The sequence below is a fragment of the Diadema antillarum genome, unplaced genomic scaffold (genome assembly GCF_040938485.1).
Source record: "Diadema antillarum isolate AM-2024a unplaced genomic scaffold, OU_Dant_1.0 seq00000340_RagTag, whole genome shotgun sequence".
In the NCBI taxonomy this organism is placed as follows: Eukaryota; Metazoa; Echinodermata; class Echinoidea; order Diadematoida; family Diadematidae; genus Diadema; species Diadema antillarum.
In genome coordinates, this window is record NW_027271353.1 from 30,587 (window position 1) to 56,915 (window position 26,329).

Here is a 26,329-nt window from a genome sequence, read left to right on the forward strand (position 1 = left end):
GGGCTGAGAGGGACTGAGGTTGTCCCCTATTGAAAAAAAAAAAGTTTTCCTTTTTTAAATCTCAAAATAACGTTTCAGTTGTATTGAAACATGTTGTTAACATACCTGGGCCCCGTTTTATCAAAAGGTAAAGTCGATTATAAATTTCCTTAACACACAGGCTGCATAGACTTAACAGTTGAAATCAACTATATAATCAATTTTAACTCTCATAAAACGGGGCCCAGGATTTATGTCAATGAATAAGACATGCAGACATACGTAACATACAGAGAGAGACATACGCATATATATTGTATATATGTATATATATATATATATATATATATATATATATGTGTGTGTATATGTATATATATATATATGTATATATATATATATACATATACATATATATATATAATATATATATATATATATATAGCGCGAGAGATTGTTCCCTTCCCAAATGTACGCGGTGCCCAATATTGTGGGTAGCATAGTGAAAGGAATTAAGACTTGAGGCGGACGTTGCTCTCGATCTTGTTCTCCCTTTTAATCCCTTAATAATATGTGTTCTGTCGCCGAAAGCTCGATTGAAAGTGAAACAAAATAGTAACGCCAGCCTCAAGTCTAATTTCTTTCACTAATATATATATATATATATATATATATATATATATATATGTAATACATATATATATATATATATATATATATATATATATATAACGACACCTGCGTATTCAACAAAACAATCAAAAGTGTATAGTTATGTTCAAAAAGCATTTTAATCCAGCGATAGACTACAAACGTAAATCAATCTTTACAAGCTACTCGACCGTATAGACTTTGTTGTGAAAGAGTACAGGTGAAGTTGTCACTATTATCATCATTTTCAAAGTTTATATATTATACATTTGCGCAAAGAATGCATTCCATAATTTTCTAGGATTTTGATAAATACGTATACATTAAAGATCAGCTATACGTTTATGATATGATTCCGATCTTACAGATAATTAAATAGCCCTTTGATTCTGATCTTTTGTAGGAAAACATCAAAAATTGAAAACAAGACGGTGTACGGGTAACACCTGCAGTCAGACAAACCAGAGGATGTGAATTCTGTCGAACATCCTACTTCTTATCACTACTCCTTATTTCGTTTTGATGGAATGTCTGAAACGAAACAAGTCGAAGAAGTCGGCATGAACAATTTTGTTTTCAGCCAAGCCCCCAAACACCCTGATTTCTATACCCTGTCAGTTCAGTCTGTCTAAATGCCGTCTGAATTCAGAGGTATATAGGCATACATAATATTATATCAGCATGATGGACCATACAAAAATACAAAAATCTAGCTGCATACTGTAAATTTAGAAAAATACGTGTACATGTGTATTATAACTATCATCAGTGATCTACATAAAGAGTATACACACACCCTCAGCCAAACAGATGCTTTACACGTCTTTATAACGCAGTCAGTCATCATCTCCATCTTATGTTTATACCTTTATATTTGTGAAAGACGGTAAAAAAAGTACAAAACGTCAGCCTAATCTATCTCAAAGGAGCGACATAAACATAATATTATCTACAACGTGAACAGTGCATTTTCCCTTATCAATATATTTTGGTTTAGAAGAGCGCAGAAAGTTATTTTTGTGAGTTGATGATAAAGGCACACTGAGACCAACTTAACTGCATAGAAGACAACAGTAACAGTGGATAACGAGAATTCGCACACACCACCTCAACCTCAACCCTCCAGAGTCATTGACTGAAGTGTCACAAACGGTCTTTTATTCCTAGCACATGGATGCCGTGAATGATCCTACATTTCTGATTGTTTTTAGATCAGTAAGAAACAAACAACAAAACTCTCTCAATTTGGAGAGATTTGCTTTCTTCTTTTTAGCACGAAGTGTGTACCTACGAAAGCTTTGTCGAATGAAACCCTGATCAATAGATTACAATAAAAAAGAAAAGCCTAGTGGTGGAAGCAATGCGGAAAATGATGCAAAGCTTTTTTTTTCGTTGTTGTTCAAGCTGTATAGTTGTGCTCTCTGTGTCATTTATAGTCGTCATCCTCTCTGGGAAGTGGGTCACTCCTTAAAGATCAGATCGGTCCCAATCTTGATGAAATTCTAGAGTAAAGAAAAAAAAGAAGAAGAAGGTATATGATATTATGATGCAAACATAATTATACATGTGATTGTAGAAATATTGGGATGGTTACGTTTTTAAGTATATGGGTCGTTTGTCATTTCTTGTGCGAGAAAATTGCAAGTGTCACACAAAACAATAAATAGCATGAAATGAAATCACAGAATCATAGAAAATGGTGTGTAGGTGTATGTTGTTGTCAAGCCGGCAATATATCATAATGTACAAAATGTACGTGTGTTATACACTCGCAATGTGGTCTTATATCATTTAGGCCTCTCATGTTTCCAGAAAACAGATGCATTAATTCAGTTATTCAAAAAAAAAAAAGTTGTCATTGAAACTCAGACCAACCAATGAAAGTCGAGCCAATCGTGTTATCGCGTGCAATGATTTTAAGAGGTCGCAAACAAACATTCACAGAAGACGCAATCAGATTGAAAAAAAAACCTCAAAGCGAGGCTATCTCATTACTCTGTGAAATACTGGTGATAAAAATGTTAAGATCTACCGTCACGAAGGTTGAGAGACTGATTAGAGAGGTTGAGAAGAGTAAAGCTTATAAACCCAATTCAAATGAATTTGTTGTATTGGATTTTGAAAAGCGAAGAGAAAAAAAAAACAACTTTCTGAATTACATTTCTTCCTGTGTTTGTTGTCGTTGTCGTTGTTGTTGGTGTTGTTACATTTTTTACCCACGCCGATGAAAATCGGCAGGGGGTTATGTAAAGGGTTCCGTATGTTTGTTTGTTTGTTTGTTTGTTTGTTTGTTTGTTTGTTTGTTTGTATGTTTGTTTGTTTGTTTGTTTGTTTGTTTGTTTGTTTGTGTACAAGATAACAAGAGAACGGGTAAACGGATTTGCACGAAATGTTCAGGGAATGTTTGGATAATGACAGGAAAGAATCGATTAGATTTTGGTGATAATCGGTTGACCCTTGCAAATTCTGTGTGACCTTGAAGTTTTGACCCCATGGTATAGTGACCATTCCGAAAATTTCCCGTTTCTCACTTTGCGATTTTCCGCTACCATACCAAAACATAAACTCCCCAACGATCCGACTTCGCTGCTCAAATGTTCGTAAGAATTCCGAAATTTACGTTTAGGCCTATTTGAGGGACTATGTCCTTCTAGATTTATGAAAGTTCGTTCTCCGTCATCACAAACTGGCCCGTATTTTGATGATTTTTCAAATTAACATTGATTGTTTTTTTCGTTGGAGGAGCATTTTGCTCGGTCGCAGTCACACTGCACGATATGCGTGCTCAATGTCAATGCGTGTGCAAGGCCGCTGAAAATGCATCGCGCTCTACACTGTTGGTGCAAAATTGCACCGGGGACGTTGCGGCGCTCGTTGGTGGCCGAATACTGGTGCAGTAGACATTTGCATTCAACCCTTGCATTGAATAATTCCCGTAGACACTAATCATAGGGGTAATTGCCTAGGGGGTACGTAAATTTTGTTTTTCTTTTTTGCTTTTGTGGATACCATCAAAGATCGTACACTCATACGACCTTTGATATTTGATGATTTTTCAAATTAACATTGATTGTTTTTTTCGTTGGAGGAGCATTTTGCTCGGTCGCAGTCACACTGCACGATATGCGTGCTCAATGTCAATGCGTGTGCAAGGCCGCTGAAAATGCATCGCGCTCTACACTGTTGGTGCAAAATTGCACCGGGGACGTTGCGGCGCTCGTTGGTGGCCGAATACTGGTGCAGTAGACATTTGCATTCAACCTAGGGGTAATTGCCTAGGGGGTACGTAAATTTTGTTTTTCTTTTTTGCTTTTGTGGATACCATCAAAGATCGTACACTCATACGACCTTTGATATCATCACACTCTCGGATTGCTATAATCAAAATATCCCGCAAGAAAACGGCGTATTTCTCGATTTTTAGCGCTTTTTCCGCGACCCGTCGCGTAGACAATACTCTTAAAACTGGACTTAATTCGCGCGCGCTTGGAAAAGTTCCGATTCTGCACTTTTGACGGTGGAATTTGGGATTTTCGATGGATTTTTGGAGGAGACTTAAGGACTTTCCTGTACGTGAATGAGTGTTAATACCGTATGTGTAATGATGTGATTTGCGTGTGATGTGACTGTAGAACCAAAGATCGTACACTTCAGTGTACGATCTTTGGTAGAACTCACTGGCTGGTGATAAAGCACACTGGCAATTAAGTGGCCGAATTCTGGTAGATGACCGAATGCACATTATGTTTACCCCGACTTTGTACTTAGGCGTGGGTCTGCCGCCTTTGACGGCCCCTCTCTAGTTCTACATCAAAAGGGTAACCACATGCTATGGTAGAGAAAAAAAGCTGAGGAAAACAACCGCACTGAAGAACACGAATGATTCCTTACCTGACCATGGGTCACAACCGGGTTGCTGAAATCAAGATCATCTATCTGTGGCAACGGCACTCCAACTCCGCCAATTTCTGCACAGAGGAAGGAGTACATACAAGCATACCATGAAGTGTTTAAAAAAAAACATATTTATGTTGATAATTCGGCACCTTCTGAGAAGCCATCGTTTGGTTATTACACCACTACATTAATGAATGATTATGCAATTTCATGATAAAGTATAATCTCTGTTTTGCTATATTTATTTGAATAAGAAGATAATAAAAAATTGTGTACAATCCAATGTGAGACTTGAAAGACGATACATCTCGTTAGTGCAGCTGAGGCACCATGTAATAGAATTTGAGAGTTACAATGTCGCATCTTTCTAAAATTACGTCTTCAACGTTACTGAAAGTTCTGTCATTGTATTTATGTCTATCCTATATTCCTCTATTCATCAAAGTCATGGAGTACCGTTGCACATTACGGCCTATATTAGAGGTAGCCACGTCTTTCAAAAAAGTTTGATAACTTTTAGTAATAATTCGGGGTTTATATATTATACAGTAAAACACGTGTTAAGAAGGGACATGCACTTCAAAAGATACACTGTTACGCAATTCTTATAGAGTCTCACTATTTAGCGTTATTTTTCTTTTAGGTAATACACCTATTTTCTTTTTAGAATGTCTCTCAAAGCAGCGCTAAATGAAAGTGAATGGACAATATTACGCTATACAATAATAGGGATACGCAGAAAAGGCTTCTCTTTTTTGGTTATACGAACGGCGTGGGCGACTTACGGTTCATGAGAGGCAGGAAGTAGCGTGAGATGGCCAAATTGACTGCAACCTCAAGTAGGGTACTCTGTCGCAATCATTAATATATAAATAGACATAAACAAAAGGTTAAAATGATGAATATACAGCTTTACGTGATTACGAATATATAAATAGGCAGTCAGTCGATAACAAACTAAAATATGAATAGACGAATATAGCCTAATTATATGATCAATAAATCTATGGATGAAAAATAATTTTCTTCCACACAAGATTAGCTCCAGTGTTGGTTTGATATGTTTATTTGGTCCCGGAAACCTCGTATACCATCTGTTTATTTGGTCCCGAGTACAACATTCTCAGGTATTATGTTTCATATACAAAATATCAGAATGACTTAAGTCTATGCATGATCCCGATACCAAACGAAGAAAATATGTGCATTAAAGGCAATTACACACATCCAGATGGAAGCAGGGCGTGAGTGATCGCTTGTAATGCTATTTCTTTTGAGGAATCCTCATTTTGCGAGCATTGCTTTCTAGTTGCCGCTCCCTCCCTCCATTTTATTTTCCCGCAGAACACAATTAGTTTGTCATCAGATTTGCAAAACAAATGGCATGAAACTTGATTCATAAATATCATTAAGATTTTAAGTTTTGCGAAAATACTGTTTTCATGAGCGTTGCACTATATCATTTAGATGTCGTGTTTAAAATGAAATTCTTAGTTGAAGTAAATATTTTGTTTCCCTTACAGTTTTTGGCTGCAAGTGAAATGAGTAATCTCGTTCAAACCTTAAGTTTGCGAATAGACACGATAGACAATGCATACAAATTTGATGTATTCACCTTAACATACGTTGTTTCCGTGATAACTGGAAAGCTTGCCTGACATAGCAACTCATGCGTGCAAACTAGATTCTAAGCACAGAAATACATATTGTGCATTGAACGGGTAAAAGTAAATGGGACGGTCGTTACTTGGTTCTTGCAGGTAGAAAAAAAAACCCCAACAAGATCCATAAGCTTGAATACGATGGGGCATAAAGGTTTATTGCAGTATTTTTGATTATGAAGAACGAAATAGCCAACATTTTATTTCGGTACTTATCAAAGCCATATGTTTCAGCTCGATCAACATATATGCCACGTTTGCGTTTTATTAACCGTCATTATCAATTTTATATGCAAAGGGCAAAACGGTTTCATCCCTAAAAGGATTTCATTATTTTCATAAAAATGGGACAATAATATGCATTAGCTGAAGCGGCAACTTTGTATGCCGTGCGAAGAACAGCATAACAAAGATTTAGAGGCTCATCATTCATGGGCTTGAACAATAAGACAACTTGCCGTTAATGTTTTCAATTGTGTCGATCTTGCTTGATTTATCAAGCCCAACAACACTAACCAAAACAGGCTTTTCATTCTTCCTATCATACAAAATGCGTGATACACTTCACTCTATTCAGTCATTCTTCAAAAATTAGTCAATCGGATGTTGTTACAGGAACTCATAAAATCGAGTCAATATTACAATCTGAGCTGTTTTAACTTCAAAAATTCTATAAAAAATCAATACACATCATTGTGAAATGTTCATTCAAAAAAAAATACACAACCAAGTTCACTTTTTAAAGGGACTGTTTATAGTATTGTGTGAGGTGAGAATTTAGCGTTGAACATTTTGCTAGATATTTAGAAACCACTCTATGAAATGTTTAAAGAACATACAATTCTGAGGGGAACTGAAATTTTATCTGATGATTTTTTTTTCTTCAAATGACTGAGATATCCCAAAATAGGGTAAAACAAAGAGATCCTAATAAAAATCGTGGTCTGTCGCATTTTACTATGAATGCTGGTTTGGATATCTCAACCATTTCCACACCAATTTTTATCAAATAAACTGTTATTTTCCTCTTATTGCATGTTCTTTCAAATCTAATAAGAGGTTTCTCACAAACACACACACACAAAACACAGTTGGAAACCTGCATCCCTGTCTGAACCAAAACTATGTTACCAAGCCTTTAACCTAGAGAACAACCCCGAGTACTTCAATATGATAGCTGCATATCACACTTCGAAAGTTTAATTTCCTTCTCAGAATTGCTTAGATATCAAAATTGAGCAAACTGTAATGACTGTTAGCGATGTGAACGGCGAATATTTCGTTTCAGTGTTGTAATTTCTCTTTGTTTAAAGTCCCTTTCCGTAGTCACTCCGCATACTCTGAAAAGCCAGCAAGATGTCACATGTGACAACTGCCTGTAATACACTCTGAGGTGTATCATTTAAATTGTGTGGAGAGATGTGATTCATGCTTTTTAGTCAAAAGTTTTGTCTAGAAGAGCAACAATACTTAACAATGTTTTGATTTCCATACCACAGAATTTTGTGAACACTAATTTTTTGTTTGTTTCCAGAAAGTCATGTAGTATTCACAAAGGGTTATCCCTCTTTGATTATTTGTATTTTGTATATGTGCAGCAGACCTTTTACCAAAATAATTATGTGAGGACTGTTAGGCTACGGTTGTGTAAACAAAGTGTGTCAGGTGATGCCTAATTATGGATACTAGATAAGTCTAGATGGCGCTAGAATTTTCTGGAAGACTACATAGATAGGGCTGGCATTGTGCAGAATCTTCTAGAAATCGTGTTAAGACTAATATCAGCTGAGCTGTCAAGAAAAGTAAGATCTTGGAGGACTTGCTCGTGAAAGGTTTATCATCGCCTGCTATCTGGATGTTATGCTTGGATGCCACCATAGTTTTTATAAATCGGTATTTGGAAGCCTATGTTTACAGCTTTATTCCGGCACTTGGTGGAGATAGAGTACCCTGGAGATACCCAGGAAAAGTGTCGCCATCTGAAACGTGCGATTTTTGTATACATGGACTCAAAGAGGAAATACCTGGAAAAGTGTCGCCATAATGAAGCGCGCCACTTTATGGAGTGAAAGAGGAAACCTGATAAATGAAAATACTCACACTGAACCGGCCTATTTCCGTCTTCACCAGGGAAATATCAGTGCTGCATAGAAATGTACATGAAAAATGATATATTCATCTGTACATAATTCGCTTCTCTAATTATGTTTTCACATAGTGCAGATAAACACTCGAGTGAGAATACAATGCTATGTAGGTATAAAACTCACTCATCTGTACAGAATGATATCTCATGCTAATACTAGTGGTACATGAATTGAAATAATGTCGAGGACAAAATGGGTGAACTGCGAGATTATTTTGATAAAGTAGCAATTTTGATTTTCACGTCGCTGGAGACACATAATCTTTGCATTTTTTTTTGAGGGTTGAAAGAAGTGTGATATCAAAACAAACGTCAATGCAGTGTATGGTTGCAAAACCCAGATCATACTTAATGTTAACATGCAATCACGGGGAGATTTTGATGTGATCTGCAAATGACAGTCTGACTGTGTACTTTTCATTTGCCTGAATCCCAAGATCAAAGATTAGGAGAAATATTTAAAGCTTCAGAAGTTCAATCACACGTTTCACCCAACCGTCGTTGCCATATTATCAATGAAATGCCTAGGACCTACCTGAGTGAAGACAGAGACCACGTGATGTTGTTGTCTTTGAAACTCACATCAACCTCGGCAGCAATCGACTGCACGGCGTTTGAAAACAGAACGATAATAATGTCCAAAATAAGTGGTCATAAGTCACGTGATGAATAAGGCACGTCATGGAAAAAGAAAACAGGGCGGGGTGGCAGGAGACAAGACACGACAGATTACTATGTAACGTCATCTGAACGGATTACCTACGGGACATGAGGAGCTTTAGATTTGCACACGCGAACATTTTAAGACAACGATTGCGTTGGTCCTTTTCCTCTCCTAACATTGTGTTAGGACGCAGCCTACATTCCTCTTACAAAGTAAAATGGCGCCCATAGGATCATTGCAACGAGTTGCTCTCTGCAGTGTGAATTTGAGCGGACGGAAAAATGGCCCATAACTAATTAAAAGCTCCCTGTTATCTTGAATGACGGCAAAGAGATAAGACATGTTGAATGCACAGTTACACTTGGGCGATGAAGGATCAAGAAACAAACCAGAGAGAATGGTCGCTACAAATTTATTACAGAGTTATTGATTATTGCAAGATTAAATGCTCCTTTAAGTCTATGCAGTGAAATTCTCCAGAAAGTAGAAATACATCGTTCATGGCCATTAACGTCAAAAGACTGTTGTGTGTTACCAAGAATACTGTATGTCTTGTTCTTTCTCTATATGTGTCTATCTACAAATTAAATGTTATTCTCTTATTACGTATCATACAGAGATGTTTGTTCCTAATAATCCATTCAAACATAAATTATGATATTGCAAAAGATGAACATTCACAATCAATTTTGTCTCCTTATGATTATGTGTGTATGATTGTGTGTGTGTTTTGCTGCTGTTTTTGCGTTTGTTTGTTAGGTGTTAAAGGGGTACAAAGAAATCAAGATTTTTATTCAAGACATCTGTATTATAACGTGAATATATCGAATATTGTTAAAAAGAGACTGTAAAGTTCTGGTTGAGGTGAGGATTTAGCTTTTAACGTCTTGCAAGATATTCAGAAACCACTCTATGAGATGTCAAAGACCACGCAATTCTAAAGAGTATCAAAAGTTTATTTGATGAATATCGGTTTTGAAATGGCTGAAATATCCAAAAACAAGGTGAAACAAAGTGATCCTAATAAAAGGCGTGGCATGTCGCCTTTTATCATTATCACTTTTTTGGATATCTCAGCCCTTTGAAAATTAATTTTCATCAAATTAACATTGAATCCTTCTTAAAATTACATGCTCCTTCATATTTCATAAGAGGTTTCTCATTATCTCACTTATGAATGTTATAAACCTGAATCCCCAACTCAACCAGTACTGTACAGTTCCTTTAATCTATACCAAGTTATGGAAATAAACTATGATATGTACGAATGTACGATTTGTTGTTGTTGTTGTTTTTCCACCTTGAATGATGTAATTTTTCAAGTGTTGTGTAATTTGTGTATATGGACTCTGACATTCATAAAGTCAAAAACATCATGTGAATCTCGCTGTGTGATGATTATCATTTATGACTTGGATGAAATCTTAATAAACATTAAAAGATTTAAGCAATCTCACATAAGTCACCAATTATAGCTATCTGTCACTTGCCACTTTGAGTGTGAAGAGGTAAGCCAGGGTCTTGTTGGGCAGGATGGCGTACGGGGAGAGCTCCCCGACCAAGTTTGCGGAGATTCCGTTCTCTTTCATCGTTACCACTGGTGGTTTGGTGCTTTTGATGTTGATCTGCATGTCCATATTCCGGTACATGAAGTTTAGCTGAAAGCAAACATCAATGTTAGGATAACCATGCAGTTGATTTTGTTATTCTCACATATAACACAAATGTCATTTCTGAGGGTTAAAGTGAATTATTAAACAACTAGAAACGTAGCTCATGGCGACTGGTATGCCTCCGCAATAATGCATGATTCACCTAATATATGGGCCTTCAGTACGTCTTGACAATGTATTATGACATTTTAACATAATTGGCAAAATATTAAAATGACATTTTTGTCTCAAATGTGTTGAATGTTTCCTTTCCTTGATCTAGATTTAATTGGGTGAATGGCTATATTTTTTTCTTATAAGAGAGCATGTATTTGGAGATTTTAGGATTTTTACTTGACTTTTGACCCTTGTAAAAGTTTTTTTTTAATTCATTGAGTAATTTTCAAAATTTGGAGAAAAAGTGTAATTTCAGTATCAAATACTAAATTGTTAGTATTCTAACTTGGCCTTTGCCCTTGACCTTTGACTCTAAAACTCCCAAGAGAATCACGGTCAAATATAAATATGTACTAAGTTTCATGACGATACTTTGAGCCACTTCCAAGAATGGAAGAAGAAGTGAAATTTAGCACTTTCACTTGACCTTTGACCTTGGTTTTAAAAAAAAACTTCCCAGAGAATCTTTATTGTCTAATACATGCATACACTAAGTTTCAAGAAAAATCCTGCAGAAATTGCATAAATGAGGGAATAAGTGAAATTTTGAGGAGTTAACCTTGACCTTAGACCCATGGCCCCAAAATTTTCTAGATAATCACTGGCAGTCCGTACATGCATAATTTTATGTACTAAGTTCCATGAAGATACCCTGAACAATTTCTGAGATACATTTTCACCTGAACTTTGACCTTTGAACTCTGACCTCATGACCCAAAACTCTGTCTAGAGAATTTTTATTTGGTAGTACATGTATACACTAAGTTTCATGAAAATACCTTCAGGCATTGCATAGATATGGGGAAAATAGTGAAATTTTGAGCATTCGATCTTGACCTTTAACCTTGAGCATGAGCACCCAGAAATTGATAGGCACAACTTCGCCCACTCATACATAGCACATGCCAAGCTTCATTAGGATACTTCAAACGGGTTTTTTTTTTTCTCTCTCTTTTTGTTACGCTGTCCACAAAATTTATTACGGACGGACGGAAGGACGGACAACCCCGAAAACATAACGCCTCAGGCGACACGTGACGGAGGTACAAAAACAACCAAATAACCAAAATATTCAACCTGTTGCTCACCTGTGGAATAGCGAACTTGTATGCAAAATTGCCTGTGTTCAAGTAATCCTTCTCGGCTTCGGGAACCTGGATGAAGAAAAAAAAAGACAATGGATTGTAAAACATTTTGGAGCAGGGAGATCTTGTCAAGAACATTATGTTTGTTTGTTTGTTTGTTTGTTTTTCACACAGCAACATACATACACACACAAACACACAATGTATCGATAACCTGTCAACACTATGGTGAGAGATTCTAAAACATGCTTAACGAACTGCGGGTATTACTGAAACACAGAATGGGACAAGATGGAAATTATTGCATACGGATAGCTGCACAAAAGTACCCAACATTCCCAGAACAATGGGATATAGCCATTCAAACTGTTGATAACTGCAAAGTACGGATAAACCGAAATGATTATTGCCGTATTCTTGTGTCTTCCGCTTTTTTACCCTCATAATTGTACTATGACTCCTGACTTTAGTTATCGATAATGAAATTCAAAACATAAATATGTAGAAATAAAAGCTTTGCAAAATTATTCAAGAACACCATCTGTTAGTACACTCACGTTGTCCTTAGTCACGTTGTACTGCAGGTATCCGACTTCCTGGAGTACATAACCGGCCGAATTGGGCAGGTAGTCGGTTATCCAGAGAAGCACCATACGAGACGTATCGGAGTCAGCCGGGACTCCAGGCACGGGAAGAGGACACTCCGTCTTACTGCCATGGGCATACACCTCCCCCTGATGACGTCATTTTATGTATAACAACAACAACAACAAAAATACATACATATTCAACTACTATCAATTTTTCACAATATGCTCCTTCTACCGGCAGTGATTATGAAAGTCAAAATAATAGTTATCTCAGTAAAATAACGGTAATCGTTAGTATTGCTACAGCTACTGACATTATAATCTTCGACCTCACTTAAGGATGATATACTGATCAAATTCGTGGATATTCACACTAACTCAGATAAATTTATCTTTATAGACACCAGAGGTCATTTTGTGGCATATTTTTTTGATCACAAACTAAAGGTGGGATAATGCAATCCTGGATCACGGCAAACGTTGAAGATATAATACATGTATGTCACGATATACGTCATAAGGTGTTACTGAAAATAAAATTTCATTTAAATTTGAATTTGAATACTGTAATTCTTTTCATTCATCATTGGCAGTACAAGTACGTCTATCTTTTCGAGAACGTATCCCCCGTATCTATACAATGCCTAATGAATACATGTCAACATTTGGATTATATTTTCCATTCATTAGGCGTTGCTAAGTCTGGCAAAGACAAAACTGGTCATGCTTTCTCATGTTTAGGGACAGCATAGAAGTAATGCTGCAAAAATATTCATTAAAATTCGAACAACGTGTTAGTAAACTGTGCTCGGCATATATATAATTTATTTCATAATCTTATATATAAATTGTACAGATTCTTATTTCGTTCAGAAAAAAAAAATCTGAAGTGCATAGAGTGGAAGTTTTTATATGTGATATCGACATCTGTTCATGAATTCCATTATTATCAGGTCTTTGTTTTAGTGTTGTTGTTGTTGTTGTTGTTGCTGTTGTTGTTAACCCGTTCAATACTGAATTTTGAATCCCCCATAGACTTATTACACAGGCCACCAGGTTCCCGCATGGGATGGGTTAAGGCAGATGCAGCAATTTGACGGAGATAATCAGTGCCTGTAGTATATCATTATGTGCAAGCACTTCTTCGGGCTGTTACCTTGTGAGCAGTGTTCACCGACCCATTGAAGACGGGAGGAGCCACCAAGGTGTAGTCTATGTCTGCCACATGCAAGAACCGAGCTTCCACTGTGCGCAACCACAATAGATAGATAAATAAATAAATGAATAAATAAACAAACCACAATACAGTAACAAGCTGATTATGTTTGACATTGTTATCAATATCATAGATGTCGTTATCGAAAGAGCAGATCGAGCTAATCGATGGTACTACACATCGTAAAAATCAAGCAAAATCAAACATGTAACAGGAAAGTTTATCAATTCAGTTAATTTCATAGTTTCGGGTGTTTCTTCGGGGGTGTGTACTGTCATAACTATTCCTACATGACAGCTTGACAATTTGCTTGAGTTTCTCATTCAACTCATCATGAATTAAATCCAACTCATCTATTTTTAACGTGTGTGTAATAAATGAAATGGAAAGGAGATGATCTTTCTCAAATAAGATATTAACAAATAGAAAATCCAATCGTAGATATGTGCTTTTTCTGTAATACAGAGAAAGAGACAGATATAAAAGGCATTGCGAAAAAGAGAGTGAACAAAGACTGAACAAGATGTGTACAAACGACCCTAAATATAGAAATGATTGACTTACTCTTCAGTGTTTTCAATTTGTTCTCCAGCTGGACGTTGACAGCATCCAAAACTTCTGGACAAACCTGGGTGTGAGGGGAGAAATACAAATTTGAATGCCTCTCCTAAAAACGGCAATATATCAAGAAAGAATCACATCTAGTTGAGAACATCTGCTGCTGCTGCTGTTGTTGTTTTGTTATTATTATCTTTTTATTATTATTATCATCATTGTTATTATTATTATCATTATTATTATTACTATCGTTGTTGTTGTTGTTGTTGTTGTTGTTGTTGTAGAGGCAAGGGGAGTGGAGGACAAGAAAGTGGCGATGAAGTCGAATAGCTGTAACAATGACAAGAGCTTGCCAATTAATTGTCAAGAAAATGCCGAATGCCGAAAATTCATATGCCGATGATGTGTTTTGACAAAGTATTTAGTTAGCAGTTCGTAGTATAGGCATGCACGAAATCCAGATATAGTTTTTACCCTCAACTAAAGATATGTGTATAGACTTTTTTCTCAAATGTGGGGTCTGCTTACACTTGTTACGAGTAATATTGTGGTATCTTGAAGAAAATAAGCTAATGTGATACTGACGACTGAAAGGCCAACGCAGACATAATCATTACCCATAAACCAGGGTATACTGGACAGTGTATAAAAGCCTTGAAAACACATCTTTTCAGTAGCAGGGTATAAAAGCCTTGAAAACACATCTTTTCAGTAGCAACTAGTTCGTAGCTGTAACATTTATCCATTATTTTACATACTGTTGTATATGTTTTGAATTGATTGTAAGCGCTTTGGGCCTTGTGGGAAAAGCGCACTATAAATAATAGTAATAGTAGTAATAGTAGTAGTGACAGACATGTTGTCTGTGATGTCTTTAAACTGCACCATACCAGCACAAAGAATGTCTTATCCAAAGGAAATGCGACGCCTTTGTGCTGGATTCACTCCGTAAGGTGAAAGTCCACTCCATATTCCAGTTGATTCTAACAGAGAAAGGGGAAATTAATCAAACAAACAGACGAAAAATCTGCCCCTTTATTCTCATCTTTTGTCCGGTTTTAGTGTAATCTTTCTAATTTTGTTCATGTGATTTTCCTCTATTAACCACAGTCAACTCGAACGTCAAGTGACGTTTGACCACTCGTCTGGCACCAGAGCTCCGGAGATGGACAGCGAATCTATGAAGGTTATCAAACCCGTGGGCAAATTTGCTCCTCACTAGGGTATCACCTTTGGTCATCATGAAATTTCGTCCCAACATGCTGGTATAGAAAATTGACATTTTCTTCAGTGGAATTTAACATAACTATACTTTGGCGCAGTGGCTTGAGTAACCTTGATAATATGAGCACGTTTACCCACTCCGACTGGAAATGTATTACCGAGGGAGCTGTTTAATATGCAACACAGATGAAAGTGTCGGCCGTGTACGCCATCAACAGTTTGACACGTACATGCTCACCCAGTCCCAGAGCGCCCGTGTCAATAAACCTCCTGCCTATATTTTCTTGCCCAATATAAAAGATTTGTGGACGGTTGTTTATCAAGCGTCTTGGAAGCAATAAAACTTGTAACTTGTGGATAGACCAAGTTATGTGTTCAATTTATATCATGTATAATTTGAGAATCATGGCACATATATTATTCTTTCTTACGATTTAAAAACGCAGAAATAAAACAAGCAAAAAATCTAAATATGCATCGAGCAGAACCACTTTCACTTACCTTCTTATTGACAGAATCCTTTAAAGAATCGGCGATTTCATGATCGAACAGGTTGTAGAGCCAACTGTGAAAAACAGCGACAGATAGAGGGCATCTTAATGAAGGCTTCTAACCCTATCCCCATCATTTGCCGCTGTCGGTAACTTGTTCTCACAATTTCACCAATTCTCAAAAAAAAAAAAAAACTGAGTGTGTTCTTCCCAACACGACTATCTCAGCAACCATTCTGAATATTTAGTACACAGCCCCTAGGAATTGTTTAAAAGATGCAGTTTATACTATCACTTGCCTCATGACGAGTCACTATTGTGGATCCTTCATATATATCATATACGAATATAGTGTGTGTTTACAACAAAATTCATGATTGGTCGAATTGCTGCCACTTGGCATTTCTTGATTTCGTTATAGTTAAACAAACAGTTTGTTATAAATTTGTGTTATAAATACATTTTACCTCGTTTATATAGCAAATAGAAAATGCTCTTTTAAATGAACTATTCTAGTCAACACTCCAGTTAATGCTCTTTTAAAATGCTCTTCTACATGCGCTATTCTAGACAACACTCCAGTTAAGGCATGATAAATTCTCGCGCAGTTCTATTTCATCCCGGCATTCGACCTCGGTGAAATAAAACTGTACATGAGGTATATGCTTTAACGTAGTACATAATCTAGCTATATAGTGCATTCAAGATCATATAAATATATATATATATATATATATATATATATATATATATATATATATATATATGTATATATATATATGTATATATATTTACTTGTTTATACATATACACGTATATATATATATATATATATATATATATATATACAGGCCTATAGAATTACACACTTGGTGATTCTATCCTATTATGAAGAGTGCTTGATGTCCTCAATGGAAGAAGTTAAGACAGAAGTAATGAAACAAGTTCACGCGGTTGACTGCAGGTTCATCCTTATTTACGGATACGGTTGAACCTGCAGTCAATCCCGTGAACTTGTTTCATTACTTCTATATATACAATTATATATATATATATATATATATATATATATATATATATATATATATATTTATATATATATATATATATATATATATATATATATATATGTATTTATTTATTCATATATTTATATATAAAATGGACAGTACCAATATTTAGTTGTCAGTCACCAGATGATGATATATCTAAATAAAAAGGAAACGATGGATCAGATTTTCTCATTTCCACAGTCAATAAAAGCTTAATTACACAATGTTACAAACCTTGCCCCTCCATGAAGATCGACCTTCATCCCCGACACATGAAAGGAACAATCTGAGCTCGCGGAAGAAATCGTGGGACGACCAGTAGAGTCCACGCCTATACGATATAATGATATCCCGCATTGTTTGAAAATACGGCAAACAAAGAATTTCAGATAGTCTTATTTTCTAATCGTTTTTCTTACTGTATTTTTATCAGCGTCTTCTGCAATTATATTATCATCACCACCACTATATCATCAACATCATCATCATCATCATCATTATCAATATCATCACAGTTCTCGACAATGCTACTAATGGCCAAATGCATGGTACCCAGAAAAAAAAAAATAGAAGAATCATTTGTTTCTTGTCATGAAAACGGGGGGATAACGACATGCTTGCGGCCTACTGAAGATAAAAAAGTAAAAGAGAGAGCAAGAGAGGGATGGTGGGGAGAGACGGGAGAAGAGAGAACTATATAGCTCCCAGTATAAACCGATCAAACACGGTATACCATATTTGACAAACATCTCATGGATGAGTAAGTGAAAGTGAAGGCAGTTTTATGATAATGAATGCTGTATGAAAAGTTCTGTGTAAAATTAGGCACTTAAAGTGACAACCCATTCCTTCAAGATGACTTTGATGAAAAAAGAGGACGTATACAGAGAAAGGTATAGAAGGTTGATTGACTTTAAACTTTGTGTACATAAGAGTTACATAACTTTAAGTATCTCATTATTTTTATGAAACAGCGACACGGAGGATACGTAAGTACCACTATGATATATGCGAATTCGATATGGCGATGAAGACATCAATTCATTATTTTTCCCGTTTTCTTGTGATTAAAAACAAAAACTGTAAAAGAAAAATGTGAGCTAGGAATTTTAACGCTAAAAACACTAAAATTCCGTTATACTCAAAGATATGAATCTCTATATTCCAAAACAACTTGATTATTAAGTTCAGTTCACTTTATCCTTAAAGGTTTTGTTTACCTTTGGGAGCAGTGATTTAAAAAATGTACAAGATATCACATTTCATGTATATGTGTACGTCTGTTGCATCACAAAACATCCTACCATATATATATATATATATATATATATATATATATATATATATATATTGCAGTAAAGCTTAAAATCTAAGGACATATCAGAAATTTTCTCATTAAACCGTAACTGTAGACGATTTAGTCTGGAAATATTGTTATTATGACTATCGTTCACATTTGTGTATTTAACAATACTTAACATCGATTATACGATTAAAATTTTTTACAGCGGTTATTGCTATCCCTAACTCACATTTCAGAACTATTTTAAAGCACTAATGCTGGGATTTTGATTCTACTGCAAATGATGGATTATGCCTTTAAGCGCTGGAGACGTGAAGTTTAAAAAATAACACTTAAAGGTGATTGACGTCTGAAAAGTGTGGCATGTATTATACCATAATGGTAAGTTTTACTTCTATTATGGACAATAAGGAATTCATAATTGTATCATAAACCACTGCTTTCGATACAAATAAGAATAGCCTGTATGGAAAGTTCCTCTTTTGACAAATTTGATGCTCACACGCAAGGAGGTCAGCAAAACCTTCTTCGTCTGTACTCGTAATCCTTTATTATCAGAGTCATACAGTTCAAAATGGCGACAAAAGGGTTTATTCTCTAGAATTGACGTCGGAAAAGAGTGGCATGCATTGCGCCATAATGGTAGGTTTTACTTCTATTATGGATTACATACGGCATTTATAATCGTATCATAAATCGCTGCTTTCGACAAGGGAGTATAGAATAGCCTGTATGGAAAGTTCCTCTTTTTACTGATTTGATGCTCACACGCAGGCGGTCAGCACAACTTTCGTCTACTTTGGTTTATTGTCAGAGGCATAGTTTATTCCCTAGAAGAAATCAAAGTGGTACACATTGAATTCCAGCTTTTAGCCAAATACTGCATCAATTATTTATACTGTATCAGAGTTTCGAGTCAAAACTTTGTGTTTGTTCAATCTGTCATGTCAACTAGGCTTGCTATAGAACTTTATTTGTCGCAATGGTAAGGGAACTGACCGTCCAGGTCAATAATTGACAAGAGAAAAGTCGTGTTAATAGTCTATCTATCCAGCAATCATTAATAGACCATAAAACCTATTAAAAAAAGATACTAGGCCTATTTGAAAAAAAAAGAGGTAGGATTCTTTGATACTATTACTTAGGTGTCATTGGTCGAAGGCAATTAACTGGGCTATCAACAAAACAGAAACTTTTGTTATCTATTGGCGTTCCGTTATCATTGGGACAGCATATTATTATCGCCCATGTGACTTTTCTGTATACACTGTTCCAGCTTTTTTACAATATGAAATGATATTTTCTTTGCCGGGGTATCGCCTTTATAACCAACGTCATAACTGTCTTAATATGGAAGAAATATCATCCACCAACGTTAATGCAAGCATACCAGAGTAAACAGACCGTCTGCATTTATCGGACTGCAATGAATGACGAAATAGGATAAGTACTATGTCTGGATTTGTTGTTGTCAGCGACAGATATCAATAACTATTGAGTCAATATGTTAATAACCACTTAGTTAATGACATCGTACGATTTCCTGATTACGTTTGACAATCCCAATGTGAGCTGACGAAAGAATCCATGTAAGTAATGATTTATTAGTTCATTCTGAGCTTCCCTCGTCCTGCTTGGAATGAAATTGATTTCGCTTACCGACTCTAATAGACAGCGTCATACTGATGGATGAGGCGCGAGCATCGAAAGATCCGGAGTCAGAAACGTGGATGCTTGAGGGATAGGTATATATTGAAAGAAAATTAGGATACAGACGGCAGATAAGATTCCAAAACTTTACACATCAAGGATGAAAAGAACTATTTAGTTTACATGTTTCTGTCCGCGTATCTTGTTACGTCACTGTCATACACTGACGTTGTGAAGTTCTAATTTTGAAGCCAGCATAGGAAAAAAACAAACTATATAATGAAGCTGATGCTGCCTATATACTACAGTATTGTTAAATCCTCATATCCCTTTGTCAATATTTTTACTATTAGTACAGATGTATATTAGGCCTACTATGCTTTTTACGTCTCGGCTCCTGTAGAACGCGCGCAGAAATGAGCGACCTGAACTCGTATGAACTTCATCGTTATGCTTTGGTCTCTCTGTTTGTTTGTTTGTTTTTTTTTTAACTAAACAGATTTACAGCAGGCATATTTTGTGTAGCTATCATTGTTGAATCAAGTGATAGAGAGATAAATTGCAGAAATTAGTGAACGAAAAATGCTTGTGCGTAAACTCATCTTGATATCCTGGTAAAATCATAGTCATCATTATCATTGACAATTCATCATCTTCATCTTCATCAAGGATCACTATCATTCTTGACAGGCCTTCAAACAGTAAGGTCCATGGAAACGGATGAAAAAATAAGGTACGGTTTACTTTATGTACAATGGAATATAACTTACAAGCCAGTCGACTTGTAGTGCCAGTTCCCGTGTACGGAGAGGGAGATTCCGCTGGTCGATAGACGGAGCCCTCCGGCTGATGGGTTGGTTGTCAAGGAGGCGGTCGGAATGTTGAATGACGTAATTCGTATGCTGGTATGAGCGAGGAAAATAAGGGGGGACCATTTTGATATACGAGTAGTGTTATAATATGACGTAGTTACTCGTAAAGAAAAATTATACTAAAATCATTGTTATATTACGTTAGGCTTTTTCCCGTTTACAACATACTTTCACACTGATGTTGAGAATTAAAACAGACTTGTGTGGTATAACACACACACACACACACATACACACACACGCACACACACACACACATTGTATATAAACAGTTACTGTCTTACGTACTTCTTGACCTCATAGTTGATGTGGCCGACCTTGACACTGGCACGGCCACTGACATCGGGAATGGTCAAGTGCTGAATCTTGTCCCGGAGTGTCTGCAGTCCCAAATCCCGGACTACGGATAGGAAAGAAACGAGGAGTACAAGCACTCTACTAGGAAATTGTTCATTCAGCATCCACGTGGTTTTTGAGCCACAGTAAAATGAAGGATATGCAGGCAGTAAAATGCGTTGAAATCACAATTGCGTCTTACTTATATACCGGTTATCATACCTTCTTTTATACGAGTCCCATACACCATTATTATGACATTTATGTGTTACATTATACTTTTCATACATGTACCCTGCAATGTACAGTATGTTTGTGTGTGGGTGTGTGTGTTTGTGTGTGTGTGTGAGTGTGTGTTGTATTAGACTATCATTCGTATATTGATACAAAATGTCTACTTCCTTGTATAATGGACTAATAGCAGACAAACATTCGCATTATCGACTCCTGCTCACCTAACCATGGCATGATGAATACATTGTTGATGATCAGCAATAATTCATTTATTTGGTCCAGTAGAAGACCTCCAAAAATATGGGCGGCTAATAGCCAATCGGGAAACTACCAGTCACATATACACAAATATATTTATCTATCTATCTATATATATATATATATATATATATATATATATGGTATATATATATATATATATATGGTATATATATATATATATATATATATATATGGTATATATATATATATATATATATATATATATGGTATATATATATATATATATACACATGTGTTTGGCGATTTACACTATTCCTTCCTTTTGCTGCACAATAATGTGCGAATAGATTTGCCACTCATCAACGAATAAACTCAAACACACAAACAAAACACGATTTCTTCCATATTTTTTTATGAATGATTTCTGTAGCATGAGGTTCTTGGTTCACTCCAGAAGTGGAGTCCTCTGTCTTCTGGTATAAGGTAAGCCCACTGACTAAAATGTGGAAGAGTCTGTGAATGAAAACAGCTAACTGTTGTGTTGAAATACGTTTGCCTCAGGCACACCAACGAGCATATCAGAAAAATAATGTCGCGTCAAGAATACTCAATGGAATATATCAATCTATTCTATAGTCTGTCGTTCGCGTCCTTTTGACGATGTACAGACATTCATATACCCGTATAGATGAGGAGGGAATGTAACGGGCGAGCTAACAATGATCTTGACAGTGTTTCAACATGAACGTTCCCGACTCCATGATGAGAACATGTTCTGCTCTTGCGATATGAAACGTTTGACTACATGACCAGCTCCAGCAACAGACAATTAAAACTATAGATATGCACCGGATATTTGCGAATGACGTCACTATTTGTCCAACTTTGTGCAATTTTGATTAGGCCTATACTAAATCTTAAAGGTCCTGTTTACCTTTGGAAGCAGTGATTTAAAAAATGTTCAAGATATCACATGATGTATAGGTCTGTTGTTTCATAAAAACATATACCTATAGATTAGACGGTTTAGTCGGTAAACATTGTTATTATGACTATTGTTCACATTTTGTGTATCTAACAATACTTAACATCGATTATATACGGATACACATTTTTACAGTGATTGTTTCTATACCTAACTCACATTTTAGAAGTATTCTAAATCACCAGTGCTGGGTTTTTATTCCTTCTGCAAATGGTAAACCATGCCTTTAATAGTTCTCCCTTCTATCAGCGTGTATTCGTGCTTTGCCTGCAAAATAATATCAGTACTCCACATCCCATAGCAATCATTGGGGGTGTTTACTTAGCGGGCATGTCACCATCCAAAGTCAATCATGCGGTTTCAAAAAATGAAAAACACAATTACGCCGATTGAACTTACACTATTCATTGATAGATTTCAATGAATCGCTTTGCAGTCATTTTCACTTTTGCTCTCTTTTCAGATTCAGCATAGTTCTCGAACATCAGTTCATACACAAAATACAATGACCAATTTCTTTCTATACTCTCACAGGGCTGATGTAGCCATACATAAATACTATATAAGTTATACCATTGCTTACCGACTATATATATGTTATTTTAGTGCAAGATACTTGCCATACGCCCGTGTTTAGGTCGTGCAAAATTTCCCTCGCGGATTAATTAACTCACAAGAAGCCGTGTTGCTGCGCGATTAACTCCACGGACCATGTCGATTCTTTTCTTCTTTGGTTATCGGACACTTTGTAAATTGGACTGATGTGAATTCGACTCGTTGTGCGGACACCTTTGACAGTACATCTGTGGTTACACACACACACACATACACATACATTTATATTGTATATATATATATATATATATATATATATATATATATGTATATATTTGATCATAGGAATATAGCTAAGAAAAAAAAGTATATATATAAATATATGTATATGTATTTTTTTTTCTGTAAAAGAGCCAAAATGGAAGAGGAAGAATTATTCTGAAAATACATTCCCGATCACACTTTTCTGTAAGATCAACACATGATATCCTGTAATGGGAGACGTGGAAATTTCTCTAAACCCTCCATGAGTACCGTATTTCAAAGATGATACCAACCATTTTGCGTAGTTTATCTTTCACCCAATGGCAAATGATATCATAATAATTAAGTTCGTGTATACTCTTGCATCATCTCTTCGGTCGAAAACACAGATTTAACGGAGCTCTCCCCTTTACATTTTTAATGACCTTTATGAAAAGTTAACTCAAGACAAACAATCCGTAGAAACAGAATGATTTCACGGAGTTTTACCCTACACAATTCTTCATTTCATTGATTACAAAATGACATTTCATCAATGTTTCAAAACTGTCAATCAATCTATTCATAATAGGGCAAGACCGCTGGAAGTAGAATAGTACAGCTGGTAGTAGGTAATCGGGCCAGACGTTGTTACTCCATATCATTATCTACACTTTCTATTTTATTGGCCATATCTTTTCGAAATTCATCGATTTCTTATTCATTTTGTGAATCTTGACTGATGTCGTTTGTAGCATTCATATTTTCCACTTTGCCCTTATGGATCTATTAATTTTGTACCAAAACACAAATGAAAAGGGACATGTAGGACTCGTGCATGTGATGGAGAAATACATGGGTTATTGTAAATGTAAAATTGTATACAACAGTCTGTAACACACACAAAAAAAATCACATTGAATTCAAAAAGTATCTCTGGTATAGCAAATATGGGACATCATAATATCCCTTGATTCTAGTTCATTACTGAGCGATTTGATGCTTCACTGCACTTTTACATGTGCCCAACTTGTTATCCATTTGACTATGTGAATGTCTGTCTGTCTCTCAACTAATTATATACATTAATTCAACTTCCCACTTTCGTTCCTTTTCGTAGCATGTGTGTACATGGCTGTTTATTGTGACGACACCGAAACACCTGGACACTCTCGTTCGATTTTCGTACAATATGTGATAGGCTATATGAAAGATAATTTTGATCATAGTCATAACATGATAGTGTAGATTAGTGTCTGAGTGCAGCGAGGAACCAATTATGTGTGTATGTGTGTGTGTGTGTGTGTGTGTGTGTTTTCCCATCTGCATCCCATAGCTAAGCAACAGTGCGTGCTGAAATAGTCAATGCACAGACAGAAGGTCATAATAATAGTAAAGCGTTACCAGGGCGATAGCAGCGCTGCGCTCTTTTTTACTCCTCTGCATGTGCATTGTATTATTGACTGGTGTACAATCAGACGTGGCAGTACCACTATAAGCAATACATGACTGATTTAAAGAGCAAATGAAGGACACTGTTAACTGTACATTATGCTCACACGCTACTAATTATCCGGTTTTGTTTTGCTGTTTTTTCTCCTTTATCTTTGACCTCTCCCCAGTTCGAACTGTAACCAGTTTACACTTTCGGTTCAGATAATGCGTTGGACGACTAAATTCAAGTTAACAAAATCTATTTTTACATGCAGTACAAATACATAATTAGGGCCTACCACGGAAATAAGGATGAAAGATATATCCAAATGGATACGTATACATGGATACACAGAGATACATACGTACATTCATATAGATTATAGTAACATTGCATGCAAATTGTTACTATGACTTCAGCCCATTTCAGGATTATATACATTCTTCTATATTACTGTATTTTTTATTACTGAATCCAATCATTAATCGCTATAATGATGAATTATGCTAAAAACAACACAAAACAAAAAGTAACATCAGCACATGAAAATTATGTAATAGACAAAGAAAGAGGCCATATGTTTGAAATACCCTTAATTTTGAAATATCCCATATAGAGGACGAACAGTGTTGTATTGCTCTTTCTTAACTTTTCTGAATTTTAAAGTGTCCGATACGCACAGATATTTCTTGAAATTAACGATTGAATGAGCTATCAAATATTCTTGAAGGCCATTGTGGTTTCGCAAATTTTTGATGACAGCTTTGTCGACGATGCTGATTATTAGGCCCTACATTTTCAATTATCTTCATACTCACGGAAATTAAGGCCTTTCTGAGTGATGCGAGCTTTGAAGCCAGGATTCTTGTTCCAGTCCGTACCGGCCAGTCCAGAGGCGACCCTCGGGAAGCCACTGGCCTGGAGAATCGCGAGGGACAGCAGCAAGAAGGCACATCCCACCCGCAACATGCTGAATTCTACCAACGAAGTTTGAGTATCAATGAATCCTATGCACACTGTGTGATCTACACGAGATCTACACTCCTACCGTTTGGCACTCACAAAGCGTGCAATACGTGTGCTGAATGGATACAGCACCTGAGCAACGCAGTGTGTGAAGCAGAGATAAGAGCCGGAGACGTGCCCTCAGAGCCTTTCTTCAGACAAAGTTATTCCCGCCCTCATAAATACAGTATCTGCATTTTCTGCGCACTGAAGTGTTTTTAAATGACAGTGAGACCCTATCTTCCTACGTTTCGAGGAAGTATAGGAATGAGGAAGTGCCTATCGCGAATATAACGAGAACTGAAGGGAACAATCATGTTTACGGGATTATAACTCTTCGATCGCGACGCCTGTTTACTTTGCGCTCGAGTTCTCTCGTAATGGGGGTTCCCCTTTCTACGTCCCTCATTATGCAATACATGTGTGTAGACAACGGGGGTCTTTAG

The 26,329-nt window shown here is 36.2% G+C and overlaps 1 protein-coding gene across 1 annotated transcript; it reads right to left on the minus strand.

Moving 5' to 3' along the window:
- Window positions 1-822: 822 nt before the first annotated feature.
- LOC139730859 (bactericidal permeability-increasing protein-like) lies at window positions 823-25,983 on the minus strand. Its single transcript, XM_071641734.1, has 16 exons — window positions 25,697-25,983; window positions 21,157-21,268; window positions 20,767-20,898; window positions 20,006-20,079; window positions 17,278-17,374; window positions 16,002-16,065; window positions 14,283-14,346; window positions 13,659-13,747; window positions 12,470-12,646; window positions 11,916-11,981; window positions 10,489-10,656; window positions 8,870-8,937; window positions 8,289-8,331; window positions 5,313-5,376; window positions 4,522-4,598; window positions 823-2,132 (listed from the first exon to the last, which is right to left on the minus strand). Exons 1-16 carry the CDS (start codon window positions 25,845-25,847, stop codon window positions 2,091-2,093), a joined length of 1,488 nt encoding a protein of 495 aa, XP_071497835.1. The 5' UTR covers window positions 25,848-25,983; the 3' UTR covers window positions 823-2,090.
- Between the last annotated feature and the right edge of the window lie 346 nt (window positions 25,984-26,329).